The sequence below is a fragment of the Xiphophorus couchianus genome, chromosome 20 (assembly GCF_001444195.1).
Source record: "Xiphophorus couchianus chromosome 20, X_couchianus-1.0, whole genome shotgun sequence".
Taxonomy (NCBI): Eukaryota; Metazoa; Chordata; class Actinopteri; order Cyprinodontiformes; family Poeciliidae; genus Xiphophorus; species Xiphophorus couchianus.
In genome coordinates, this window is record NC_040247.1 from 15,504,299 (window position 1) to 15,517,363 (window position 13,065).

At 36.5% G+C, this 13,065-nt stretch overlaps 1 protein-coding gene across 2 annotated transcripts in view; it reads right to left on the bottom strand.

Moving 5' to 3' along the window:
- cacna2d2b (calcium channel, voltage-dependent, alpha 2/delta subunit 2b) overlaps nucleotides 1-13,065 on the bottom strand; it is a 39,040-nt gene that overhangs the window by 6,978 nt on the left and 18,997 nt on the right. For both annotated transcript variants that reach the window (XM_028003334.1, XM_028003333.1), the window contains exons 5-30: nucleotides 11,716-11,760; nucleotides 10,195-10,330; nucleotides 9,327-9,458; nucleotides 9,167-9,224; nucleotides 9,018-9,068; nucleotides 8,267-8,366; nucleotides 8,005-8,166; nucleotides 7,778-7,888; nucleotides 7,597-7,675; nucleotides 4,666-4,715; nucleotides 4,420-4,509; nucleotides 4,257-4,322; nucleotides 4,071-4,145; nucleotides 3,913-3,987; nucleotides 3,758-3,829; nucleotides 3,565-3,636; nucleotides 2,432-2,493; nucleotides 2,252-2,328; nucleotides 2,098-2,158; nucleotides 1,927-2,024; nucleotides 1,755-1,845; nucleotides 1,608-1,670; nucleotides 1,411-1,514; nucleotides 1,217-1,315; nucleotides 1,013-1,104; nucleotides 672-719 (exon numbers count right to left, since the gene is read on the bottom strand). In XM_028003334.1, coding sequence (XP_027859135.1) covers nucleotides 672-719; nucleotides 1,013-1,104; nucleotides 1,217-1,315; nucleotides 1,411-1,514; nucleotides 1,608-1,670; nucleotides 1,755-1,845; nucleotides 1,927-2,024; nucleotides 2,098-2,158; nucleotides 2,252-2,328; nucleotides 2,432-2,493; nucleotides 3,565-3,636; nucleotides 3,758-3,829; nucleotides 3,913-3,987; nucleotides 4,071-4,145; nucleotides 4,257-4,322; nucleotides 4,420-4,509; nucleotides 4,666-4,715; nucleotides 7,597-7,675; nucleotides 7,778-7,888; nucleotides 8,005-8,166; nucleotides 8,267-8,366; nucleotides 9,018-9,068; nucleotides 9,167-9,224; nucleotides 9,327-9,458; nucleotides 10,195-10,330; nucleotides 11,716-11,760 — 2,169 coding nt within the window. The remainder of the gene's footprint in view (nucleotides 1-671; nucleotides 720-1,012; nucleotides 1,105-1,216; nucleotides 1,316-1,410; nucleotides 1,515-1,607; nucleotides 1,671-1,754; nucleotides 1,846-1,926; nucleotides 2,025-2,097; nucleotides 2,159-2,251; nucleotides 2,329-2,431; nucleotides 2,494-3,564; nucleotides 3,637-3,757; nucleotides 3,830-3,912; nucleotides 3,988-4,070; nucleotides 4,146-4,256; nucleotides 4,323-4,419; nucleotides 4,510-4,665; nucleotides 4,716-7,596; nucleotides 7,676-7,777; nucleotides 7,889-8,004; nucleotides 8,167-8,266; nucleotides 8,367-9,017; nucleotides 9,069-9,166; nucleotides 9,225-9,326; nucleotides 9,459-10,194; nucleotides 10,331-11,715; nucleotides 11,761-13,065) is intronic.

The window sequence follows — 13,065 nt, forward strand, 5'->3', positions numbered from 1 at the left end:
ACACTTAAATGTTGCAAAGATTTCAACTATAGACAAAAATAATAATACCAAAGGCAGTTTTAAATGATAATGAAATATATTAAGGTAAAGAAACTATCCAATCTAACCTGGTCCTAAAAGTAAAAGTAATTACTTTGTAAACCCACTTTTCTTTGCAGAATATCAGTATTCTGGTTCACTATAGTTGTGTTGTTTCATAACGTGACAAACTGATGGTCAAATATTCTCCTTAGATTTTTTGTTACTAATCTTTCCAGGATTGCTGATAAACTTGGAGGGTGTTGTGTACATACTTATCTATGAATCACCAAATTGGTGACAGAATTATAAGGTAAAAGTTTGCTATGAAATTTTTTTTGATGTCTTTAAATAAAAAATTAAAGCAAACCCAATTAGGTGTTAAAAAAAGAACAGAAAAATAGAACAGTCTTGGTTTAGGTATAAATGTGGGGAAAAAAACTATTCAAATCACTGACTAGGATTTAAAATTCAAACTATGCCACTACTTGTTTCTCCATCCTTTTGTAAACTGAATTAAACACAGCCAGAACTGTCGAATGTGCTATGATCTAAATAAAAGCCAACTACTCTGCTTTGATCAGCAGTAGATTAATATTTACATTTACTCAATGAGCTCTGGTGTCATAACTGAAAAGAGGAAAAGTTCTTACATCTGTGTTTACTTCACAGTCCATCTCACAGCTTCTGGATGGTCCACACTATTCAGGAAAAAACAAAATCAAAAGAGTTATGGACAACTTTATTCATATGTACAGAGCACATTTCATACATTAATTAAAAACTCTGTTTAAAACATAATTTAAACTCAAAAAACAGAAATGGACAACAACAAAACAAGGACTTATAAAGGAACTACATAGAGATTTAAAACAGCACACACCAGTAAGATTACACCGAAAAATTAAGGTGAAGTGAAAAGAGAAGAAAATAACCAGGCTGAAATCTGGATTGTTCTAACACTGTGATTAAGGACTGAAAGCCTGTGGTGTACCTTGTGTGACCCCTGTCGGTTATCTGACACGTTGCTGGCCAGGATTTTAAACTTGTCCACCCACGCCTCCAGGTCTAGCTTCACTCCAATCACTGTGTGACAGGAGAACAAACCAAGTAAACACCAGGGGAAGCAAAAATATGTGAGTGTTTAAATTAAAAGGTAAAGTGGTTTCCTGAATATCAGAGTGAAGGGGTTTCTCACCTGAAGGCTTGAGCAGTTTTCCTCCTAAATCGACCTCGACAGCTGAACTAACCAGGATTCCTGTGGTGCCGTTTTCAGCCCCATAAGGGTCATCATCTGCTGCTCAGGACAAACACATGAGAGAATTACTGTATTTGCACTTTAGCTGTTAGGATTTTATATGATTTATATTCTGCATTTTGCTGTGTTCTCACAGGGTCTCAGAGAAGGTCTGAACATGTAGCCTTTGTTGTCCAGGCTTCTTCTGTAGTAATCCGAATTAAACGGTTCTGGATCCTCGTCCCACAACTCAGCAGCTCTAAGGGCCAGAAACACACACAACACAGCATCTAAAGCAAAAAAGTCTGTGTTCATTTAAAACATTTCTGCCTCTGTTGCTGATTTTACGCACATGTTGGGAAAAACTCGTGTTATTCCTCCATGAGTGGATCCAAAAACAGCAAGGAAGCCGTATCTGTAATTATTATTCAGTCAGCATTAGTCTGTTTGGTGACTGTGAGTAGGTTCTGCTTTTTTGTTCACTGTGTAGCTGACTCACGCATTCAGATCCTGTTTCTTCCAAACACGAGACGCAAGCTGACCAATAATCCTGGAATCCAGGATAAGATTGTGGATGAGACCTTGGTCACCTGTAAAATGAAAAAGAGCCAGATTGTCCATCTGTGTGTATCCTGAACTCTAAAGTATGAACTCTGTGTGTGTGAACGCACATTCATCGGACTCTGGGGAGATATCCAGCATGAGAGAGAGAAAGTTCTGCAGGAACTGTGTGTTGTTATCAGAAAGCTGCAGGTTCTTGCAGTATTCTCTGCAAATACAAAAGAATAAATGAAACTAATTCTGTCTTTAAAAAAAGAATCAAAGAAAGTAAGGATGGTCACCTGGGAGCCAGAAAAACATGCCCCGAGGACTCAAAGGAGCTCGGCAACAATGACTGCATATCTAAAGCACAAAACAGAGTCGCTTCTTTGAGCTCTCACTTCTGCTGGTTATCATGATGCTATGTCACACAGACAAACTCCTTCCTGTACTCACACTGGAGCTGCACCATCACATCGCTCAGGTCTGCCTGGATGAAGTTCTCACTGTAGGGAGGTAATACCAGACCAAGACTGCAGGTGGCAGCAGCCCAACACATAGACAAATTATTGAGCAGAGACAGCAGGAGAGGAAAAGCTACATAATGTAATTTTTTGTTTCTTTTTTTGAGTTTACCTGTAATCAGTGTCATTGATTGGAGTCCAGGTGTAACGTCTGTATGCCTCATCGATGTATTGCTGCCATACAGATGTGTTTGTCAATGTACATATGTCATTGTTGCAAAAGTTTTGAAAAATATTTTCAGAATCTCTATCATTTTATGATTTTTTCCATGTGAAACTTGATAAGGTAAAATTCTTCCTTCCTAATTTACCCCTGCCACAGATTAATGACAAATTACGACAAATTTAACTTCATCTCCCATTCACTACTATTCAAGCTGCAGTGTATCCCTAGCATTATTTCTTAATTTTGGTGTTTAACGATTAATAGGTACTAAATCCTCCAATAATGCTGAAATTGTAAACAATATGAGGTAAAATAAGAGCTGCATTTTCAGATTTTGATGCTTTCTTTGTCTGTTTCCAGATGTTCACATGTCTCACCTATATAAACCTCATCATATACTTATTTCACAGCAAAACTACTTTGTATTCTATTCTGCAGACTTGACAGCATAAACCTCTTACTGGTTATGTGTGCAAAGTTTACTCTGTATCCAACCACTTCTCCGACATTCAGTTTGGGTAAAAGTTGATCTGATTTGAGAGACTATATTAAATATACATTCTTAGGGATGTCATTTCTTAACGTGTAAGACATCGAAGTGGGCTCTTTTACATTGTTTCATAAGACTACTGCAGAGCACTGTATGTAATATGGTGCACAGTGACACCAAGTGGTGGCCATACTATAATGAAATCTTTAAAACCATAAAAAACTAGATTATTAAATAAATTCTTTTTATATGTTACCAATTTATTACTTAAAACCAACAGAAAATTTGCACACAGTCAAAAGAAATCCGTAGATAACTCTGATAAAGGTAGTTACAGTAAAAGGTAGACATAGAGTGGTCTACACATTTTTCATACTTGTCAAAAGTCAAATTTTTTGTGTTGTCGATTTGTATAATTTTTTCATCAATGGATAGTTGCATGGAGAACAGAGGGATGGACAGAAGGATGGCATTAGAGTGGGAGTTTTTATATAAAACAGAAGTAGAATAAAACTAGCTGGAGGAATATATTTCAGCACTGAGGCAACAAAGAAGTCTGGAAATATAAATATTCTTTCATTTTACTTACATCATCAACAGAATTAATGAGAGTTTTTATCTGCATTTCCCCTGGTTTTCCATCAATCATCTGTCGTCGAATCTGAGTAAAAGAAAAGTAAATTTTTTTTGTTTGTTTGCGCTGTCCTTTAGTTACCAGTACAAACAGAGGACTGGTGAGAGACCAACTAACTAATAATATTTTGCATTTATGCACTACTCGCCTCCTCCTTATTACTGTCCTCTACTTCTGCATCCAGGAAGTCCAAGGTCACGGGTTCGGGGAGGTTCACAGGCTGGGACGAGTCAAACAGAAATCACATAAGTCTTTCCAAAAACCCGAAACATAGCGACCTCTCAGTGTTCAGATATAGGTCACCTTCGGCTGGAGATTAGGATGGAGGAGCAGATATCCATTTGGATCGATGGCAAATATGTATCCGTTGGCTCCAAGCTGTACCAGAGAAAAAAACAGAGAGTTAAACTCCTCTGTTGCTCTGTGTAGCAAGTTAAAAACAAAAATTAAGATGTACATACGTTATAGCGTGGTGTGAGTCGCTTTATCTCATCTAAATGTACATCCACTCCCATGACGCCTAATATTAACTGATTCTGGAAAAATCATAAAGAAGAAAACACATAAAAATGTTAAATCTGAAATATCTGAACTTTTAAGCTTCTGACAATCAAACTAAACTGTGGGGAAAATAAAAGTTTTGCTACCTGTGAGTTTCCATTCATAGTAAGATTGAACACAGGCAGAGTCCCCGTCACTACCAGGCCGAGACCCTTCAAAGAAGAGGTTTAGAACCACTTATGCATATTCAAACAATTCACTTTTTCTCCAAGATTTATTTGCTGGAGAACAGCAGACTCAGAAACTCACCAGAGCGTCCTGATACACATTGGTCCACTGAACCTGCTTGGCCACGCCGCCTGCCAGAACCATAGGGCGCCCCAGCACGTCCAGGTACTCCTGATGAAACACAGACATAGCCGATGCCACAGCCAGCCCCAAAACAAAAATACAACATCAAGCCGCAGATTGGGAACACTGCAAAACGAGGATGGGTGCTTGAAGTAAAACAGTGATTGAGGGATCAGCTGCATCAGAGGAACCAAGCAAACCCACCTGGGTATTAATCCGTATGGCACAGATGGAACGGATCTCAAAATAGTAACCTGGCAGGCCACAGAGGGGGGAAAACAGACAGACAGAGAGAAAGAAAAGAGACCGCATGAGTGAGATCAGAGGAAACACATTGTGGGGCTTATGAATATTCCAGATTTGAGTAGATGTTACTTAAAACTGTGACTTAAACACCTAAATCGCACAGACAGGGAGCTTAGAGAGGAATATTACCCAGCAATAAATGTCAGTGTATTTATTCAGATTAGGCAAGAAATCATAACCATAAAAGCTCCCAAAGAACAAAGATTATGTGATTAAAACTCTGAACTGGTGCTAATCCAGTCCAATCCAATCCAGTCCAATCAAATTAAATTCGATTCAGATTTTATTTTTCCTTTTATTTACATTTAAGATTCTGGGAAATAGCTCCTAAATCAACCACAGATTTCATATCTGTACCCTGAAGTTATAAACATGATTTGTACATGTAGAAACTGACATTTCTTTTTTGCATTTTCCTTCACAAAAGAGGTCAGACTCAATTAAACTTTCCTCTGGACTTTTATTGGGTCATTCCAATACATCTGTATGGTTCTATATAAACCATTAATTTGTAGCTCTGGCTGTAAGTTTTGGGTCTTGCTTTCCAACTCAAAGATAAACCTTCATATTTTTGCTACTTTTTGCAGCTTCACCATCACAACTGAGAGTTGTCTCACCTAAGCTGTAAACTTCCACAGCTCCTCTACACCCTTTTTAATTATTTTTTTTATTACAAAAACTTAAATACAAACAAATTACGTCTTACACATTATACAAAAAATGGCAACTGTATTCTGATGCATTGTCAATTAATAAATATTTTAAAAGAAAAACTTTCCACTTTACAAATATGAATAACTGTGTGTGTTGATAATTTTGCATTATTTAAATACATTCACGTTTGTGGCAAAATGTGGACAACGTAAAGATGTATAAATACTTTTGAAAGATGGTGTACTTAGAAATGATACTTGCTTAATTGGTTAACACCACAGCCTTTTTAGTCAATTTTTCTGCAAAAAAATACAGACATCTTCTGTATTCGTCATCATAATGATGATTTTGCACATCATAATGATGTGCATATTGATGTGCACATCATCATTACTTGTTGAGCAAATAATGATGTGCAAAATCCATCTAGAAAAATTATGATTTTCCACGAGGTACATTTTTTACAAAAAATCTAAATAGGAACCAGTTACAGCAGAACCTCCTGTAGATCCAGTCTAGTTAGCTCTTTCATAATGTAACAAACTAGAGTAAAGAATATTGAGATCAGCTCAGTTTTATAAGATATCAGTTCCAAAACCAGGACTGAGGCACCAACATGAAGCTGACATTGCTTATTTTTTCTTATATTCAACACGTACATTTGTGTAGAATGTCATTCTGCAAACTATCAAAATGTTTTTATGTTTCAGCTAATATGCAAACATCTCACAGTCAGTTTATATTCAGTATGATGTCCAGAAAAGCAATGCACCTACACACAAAAGTTAAAAATGAACAAGTAAAACAAAAGGTTTATGTAAAATAGTAAAACTGAGCGTTTATAACTAGAACTATAAAATCTCCTTCAAGAAGTTTGAGTTCTCCCAGGATAGCATTTAGGTTTGTAATGTTTTATTCTGCTGTTTCAATTTCCCAAGACTTGGTTAATTATTCACATTGATTTTGTTAGATGGTATTGTTTTAACCATAAAATATTCTATTTAAGTGCATCTAAAGTTTTTAGATGTGAATTTAAGTCAAACTGGGTTTGTAGGTCCCATTCTGAATAATTTAAGACGGGCTACATTTTTTTCCTGGCTGTGAAGAATTGCATCTTCACTGCCATGTTTCATATAAGGCCTTTTCTAATGAGTTTTTTTGAAACTCTCACGGTTAAAATCATCAGTCCACATAAGAATAACTGACTGAAGGAAGACACAGCAGGAACTCTGGTGGCAGAGTTGGTACTCCTAGCATCCCCATTATGCTAGGAGTAATCCGGATTACTCCTAGCATAATAAAGAGAAATAAAAAACATAAGCTTCTTTTTTATTTTGTGGATCAGAGTTTCCACATTCACAAAATATGTATACTGTACAGTATACCCCTTAGGTCTCTTTGTTTATTTCCTGATCCTTGTGAGCTTTTCTTCATTCCTGATATCAGATCTGAGCTATTTGTTGTTGGGGGTTTTTTCTTACCATTCAACTCAATCATGACATTTTAGGTTTGCTGTTTTAACTTTTTTTGGTTTCTTTAAATCTGGGAAAATGCAGCATATTCTACCAATTACACCAAATGTTCAGCAATACATAAATTTGAAATACCGGTATGTCTTTAAACTGTTATCTTTAATAGTTTACTGAAAATCGGTCAAATAAATAAAAATATATTCTAATACTGTTTATTTTAGTGATTATTTTTGTAGCTAAGCTAACATAAAGGACTGGACGAAAAAGGTATACAGTAGAAGGAAGTGCTTAAAACCTGTTTTAAAGATCAAACAGTAGGTCATGATGCTGAAATAAAATATCTTTTATCCTTTAACATAAAAGGATTATTTCTAAGTGTTTTGTTTTTTATAGTTAAAAAGTATGTCTACACAAAACTTTATAATTTTTTACCCAAACGCAAAAGGGGAACATATTAATCATTTTAAAAGAAGGTATATGTCTGCAAACAAAATTATTCAGGTCTTATGGGAAACAGTGGTTGTATAAAGGATGATGTATAGCTAAAGTCTCTTATGTAACAAAATGCTGTTAATTATGCTTTCACACTACTGACTTGGTTTTGGAGCTGCTGTCTCTAAACCAATGAAACAGTCACTCTTTATGGTGGCGTTTTGCAAAGTAAATGGTTATAAAACATGGTGAAAGAAAAATGTCGGCTCACCTTTATTAGTACAAGCAATCCACTGTAAAGGCGTCACGTCGTAGTTATGTTGACCCACGGAAAAGGTAAACACACGGACCTTGGTGGAGGAGGCAGAGAGAAAATAAATGGGATTCAAGCAATAAAATGCATCAATTTCATGCACAGACGATTGCTTGGAATATATCATGATAACACTGACCGTTTTGTTGGGCCAGTTATATTGTAGGAAGACATCCTGAGCCCTATCCTCCCCTCCATCAGTAAACAGCATAATTATTTTATTGCAGTTAGCCCGCGGGACATTTGTCTTCTGTAAAATACAGTAATAAATATGCATATGCAAATATGCAGGTTGATACAGAGACAAAACATAGTATGTTTGGAGCTCATTTTCTTCCTGGTACAATAAGTCACAGAGTAACTCACGTTAAGAAGCTGGTTAAAGGCAAAATGAAACCCAGACTTGTAGTCAGTGGTGCCTTTAGCTTGCATTTGCTGCACGGCCTCCTTGAAAATCTTTTTGTTTCGCACGTTAGCCTGGACTAGATGCTTGAAGCAAGGGACCACTGCCTCAGCCTTCTCATTGAACTGTAACACAGCAGGAGACAGTCTGCTTTAAAGTATAAAAGGTGAAGAGGAATAATGATTGGTGACTAATCAAGAGGCAAGAATTCATGCAGATACCAACTCTGGCCACGTTGACGTAGTCGTCGTCAGATAAAGTGTCCAGCATTTCCATGACAGACGCCTTGATCAGCTTGAGCGTGAGTCCGCTGACGCTGCCGCTCCTGATCAAACAGAGAAGACAACATAAACATGAGCAGTGGCAGAAGAGATGTCAGTCTTTTGAACGTATTGTTGAATTAGGCAGAACTTGGTTAAATGATATGGTAAATAAGATTTTGGTAGCTTTGTAATTACATGGAATTAGTACAGTTAATTTTGGATAATGAGGCAAAACCCTAGAATTTACTACAAGGCAAAAGTTTAACGTTTTTAAAACGTTGACTAGAGAAATGATTGTAGGAGTCACCTAATAAATGAAGCATAGCTGTGAATGCGTCATGTATGAGTCGGTTTTGCTGTCGGCGGTTCAGGTGCTTTGCACAAAGTGGATTAAATAATGAAAATGGAGACCTGCCTCCCTTCAAATCTGCAGTTAGATGGTTGGCAATAATATATAAATGATGCTTAAACAGAACATTGATCAAAAGCGTCCAACGCAACCACATTTAGAAATGACATATATACAGTGATTTCCTGAATGGAAAATTAATCTAGAGAATCCAGAAAACAGGTTTCCAATCCCAAATTTAAAAATTTCAACATACGATCATATTAAAACTTAGATTATCTGTAGGTTACCTTCCCCTGAAGCACTACCTAATGCACTTCTTCAATTTACCAGAAAAACCTCCAAAACATGACTGTGTACTTACACATCAACAAGGATGACCATGTCTTTGGGAGATGAAGCCCCTTGGATGTACCTGAGACAAAGAAAGACGTAGGAAAAATCTAAATCTATCTTAACTTTATATTTATAATACGTCAACATATCCAGAGTTTTTTAAGAAGCGTAATGTACCAAGGCCTCCTCCGGACATCGTACAGGTCGATTTTGTCAGGCGCTTTCCACGGAGATGCTGCAAGGCATAAATAACTCAGTGTCTTTATACAACTTTGTGGCTGATGAATTCAAACGAATTAGTTCACAGTAACGGCAGAGTCAGCTGCTAAAGCCCCACCTGGATAGTAGCGAGTGACTCCTGTCGCGCTCCCAAACGCCTGCCACAGCAGCGACGGATCCTCCCTGCTGTTCTCCATAAACACTCTCTCCAGCGCCTGCGTCCAGTTCAGCTCATTCAGGATGTCTGGAGCTGAGGACAGAAGAGAAAAGCTGCTCGTAAAATACTCCACAGACGCGAGTAAATCATATATGTCTTTTTGTTGATATTTCTAATACATAAAGAAAATGTGCAAAAACATGAAAACACGATTTAGCACATCTTGAAATATGAGATGTGTCTTCGTTGTCTTTTTATTTGTAATAAACATTAAACATAAAATTTTAATATGAAAACAATACTCCTAGATTTGTGTGCCATATGTATGAACCATGTACTGTCTGTATCGGTTTTCATATTTCATAAATGAAGAAAAAGGGAAGAAAAGACTGAAGGAAGGATAGAAAGGAAGACAGAAAAAAGAACATTTTTCATTACTAGTGATTATAAAAGAAAAGCAGACTTTTAAAAGAGAGACAAATTACATCCACAAATAAAACAGTTATAAGTACAGTATTACAAAACATTTTCTAGAAATCAAAAATTTGATGCTGCTTTTTTGTTCAAGTCACCAGGCACCAAGCAACAATTTAGAGAAGCTTATTAAAGTTCTGATTTAACTTGTGGAGTTTGAATTAAAGCAACTCTTAAAGAAAACATAGTAAATTAATTATAAATCTTCACTAACAAAGACTTGCTAAATCTCTTGACATCTCAGCTTTGTTAAGTAAAATTATGTTTACTGTAAATATGCTGCACAAGAATATTAAATGAGAAGCAAGTTTGCAGAATCCTGGTCTAAAAGTGACATAATGGGGGCACCACTCACCTCCTTTGTAAATATCTGTCGGGATCTGAACTGCAGTGTGTGAGAAGTTGACATTATTTTTGAAGTTTGGATCGTACACAAACTCCAGCTTGAGTTGGGAGGGGTTTTCCACCTCTGCCTCTCCATCCATGGAGTACTGTCAAAGCAAGAGTGTAAAAACTGAAGTATAAACTTTATCTTTTCAGTGTGATAACTTCTAACTTCTCCTGTGACAGTTCAAAATACAATGTAGGTTAAATAATAAGGTTTTGGATCAAGACAACCTAAAAACAAAGCACGCCACTGGCTTTAAAAGCCAATTTTTTAAAACAAGGAAAAATGAATGATGCATTTTGCATCTATAATATCTATGACTGGAAATATCTCACACTAATAACAGAATGGATCCTTTTCCTGAAAAAAGGCAATTTTAACAGCAATGTATAGAATGGGTGTGTGGCCACTTTTTTGCCGCTCAGAAAAAAGGTGCGAGGACATTTGCTACATAGATCATCTATGCAGGAAACATGCTGTGGCCAAAGATAATGAAACAACTGGAATTTGGGACTTATGGGAAGGAACAACCCAAACCCAAGGGAACGCTTCATGCCATGGTTCAGGGAGGAAACTCGAGCAGGGAGCCAACAGGCAGACCAAAGAGTTATGTCGGATGTAGATTGTGAGCATAAAATAGATCAGATAAGAAAAGGCATCATTTTTCAACAGCTTTGTCCTATTCCACTTCAATAAATAACTCACTCAATACAGAAATTTGTGTTTAAGCATGACAATGTGTTTCAGTTGTGACTTTTTTCTTCTGTGCCTGAGGAAAGGAAAGGAGAGCGTTTGACTGTAGCTGCAGTCTGACTGAATGTTAGTAACTTCCCTTCAGTCCACCAATTGTTCCATTAGCTTGAACAGATTTTTTTTAAATGATAGACATTTCAACTGAGTGATGTGATGGTTTCCTAAGGCAAATGTATTGGCAGCTAAATTACTGGAGAGCAGGTAAATCTGCAGGAGTAAAATGCAGACCATTCCGGTGAGATGCATTTTTAAAAGGAATATGTTTATATCTGTACACAACAGGGTAATGTTGCTGGAACCGGAGCAGAACTTGCAAGGCTAGCGGAAAGCTGACAGACTTTTATATTTTTGAATTACAGTTTTAAATCCCTGGGTACGGTGCTGGTTTGTTAGGTGTTCAATCTACTGTTAACAAGGAATACCGATCCAGACTTCCTTCTACTTAAATCAAAATCTAAATATTTATTCTATGACACCAAATTTGAGCTTGAGGTCATGTTATCGTTACTTTTTTTTCTGGTCGCCAAGTTTGGTGTTTTGAATGTGACGTCACCAGCTTTTGGTGTTTTCCCAGCTGCCTTGTGCTCCATTTTTTCCCCTCTTGAACTTTTTAACATATTTCTCAACTTCAGACATGAAAGCAAATTAGTAGTAAACTACCAGCTTGAACACAACAGAAAAGGAAAGCCCTTTAATCCTTGTCAGTTTGACTGAATTTGTTTATCCAGCACTTACATATTCCAAATCAGCTTTGGAGTCATAGTAGGCCATGTCAAGCTCCTGCAGGAAAGCAGATGGAGAAAGATGATGAAGCCCGTGAAACGCAATGAGGATGAGCAGTCACATGAATGCACTTGTCAAATGAGAGTCTGGATTCACCAAAAAAAAAGGTTAAAAATGATTATTAACTTACATTTTACTCAAACAATAGGAACAAGAAAATTATATTTCCAACACTTTTCCTCTCTTTCCTTTCTGATCTTGAGTTATTCAGGTGGATTGAGGGAACTTAGTGAAAGGAAAATCACAGCTTGGATGAGGTTCTTTTACCCCAGACTTATAATATAGTTATGACTACATGCTACATAATACAATATCATAAGATATATTTGATTCTTGAAATACTATATGTAACTATGGTTACATAAAGTTGTACAATTACATATATAGCCATATGTAACTCTACTAGCATAGTTACATACAGCGGAGAGATTCCCGTGTCCGTGAGTACCAGACTCACAACGCTATGTAAATTATTTACAAATGTGTAATAACAAATACCTAACACTGGCTTTAAATCCTTTCTTAAATTATTGATCTATTTGATCTCAGTTGACCCTTTTCTTACTAAACCAAATGTATTTATTAATTTTCCACAAGATACCATGAACCAGTCAGTCCATCCACAAACCTTCTCCGTTCTTCTCACAACTCAAATCAAAGAATGTTAACAAGTACAAATAAAAAGTTGTTTAATGCCAAAATTAAGCTTTGAACTTGCAATGTTCTCGTTGTTAAAAAAACTAAAATTAACAGGATTAGTAGGATTACAAAAGACGGCATTAGAAATAATTATTTCTGCTTGCAAAGCTGTAACTACCAAATGTCTCTTATTGTCCAGAACTGTTTTTTGCTCAGAACTGTCACGTTATGATTCAGTGGACCGGCTGTGTGGACCATCACCATCTGTTAGTCTGAGTTTCTGAAAATGCACGACATGCTTCAGCATCTACTGAGAGGTGTTCCTATTTTTAGCTTTTTTCTGATTACCAAACTGTCTGGTCCAAACCCAAACTCAGCAGCTCTCGCAGTCTGCTATCTTCATGCAAAGACAAAAACAAGAGGAACAAGAGTATCGAACATCTCCCCAGAGACATTTGCTGGTTTTTAGACATTACTGTGGATCTCTTCATGCATTACAATAACTCCATCATTATTTCTACCCAAAGGTTACTAGAAAACTGAATCTTAATGATCTATAAAGCCTCCTTTTATATAATTTTGATCATTCAACAGAGAAGTAATTGTTGCCTTCAGATGCATTATGTTTGTATTTAAAACTTAAATTTCTGTTTTAAGTGCAGT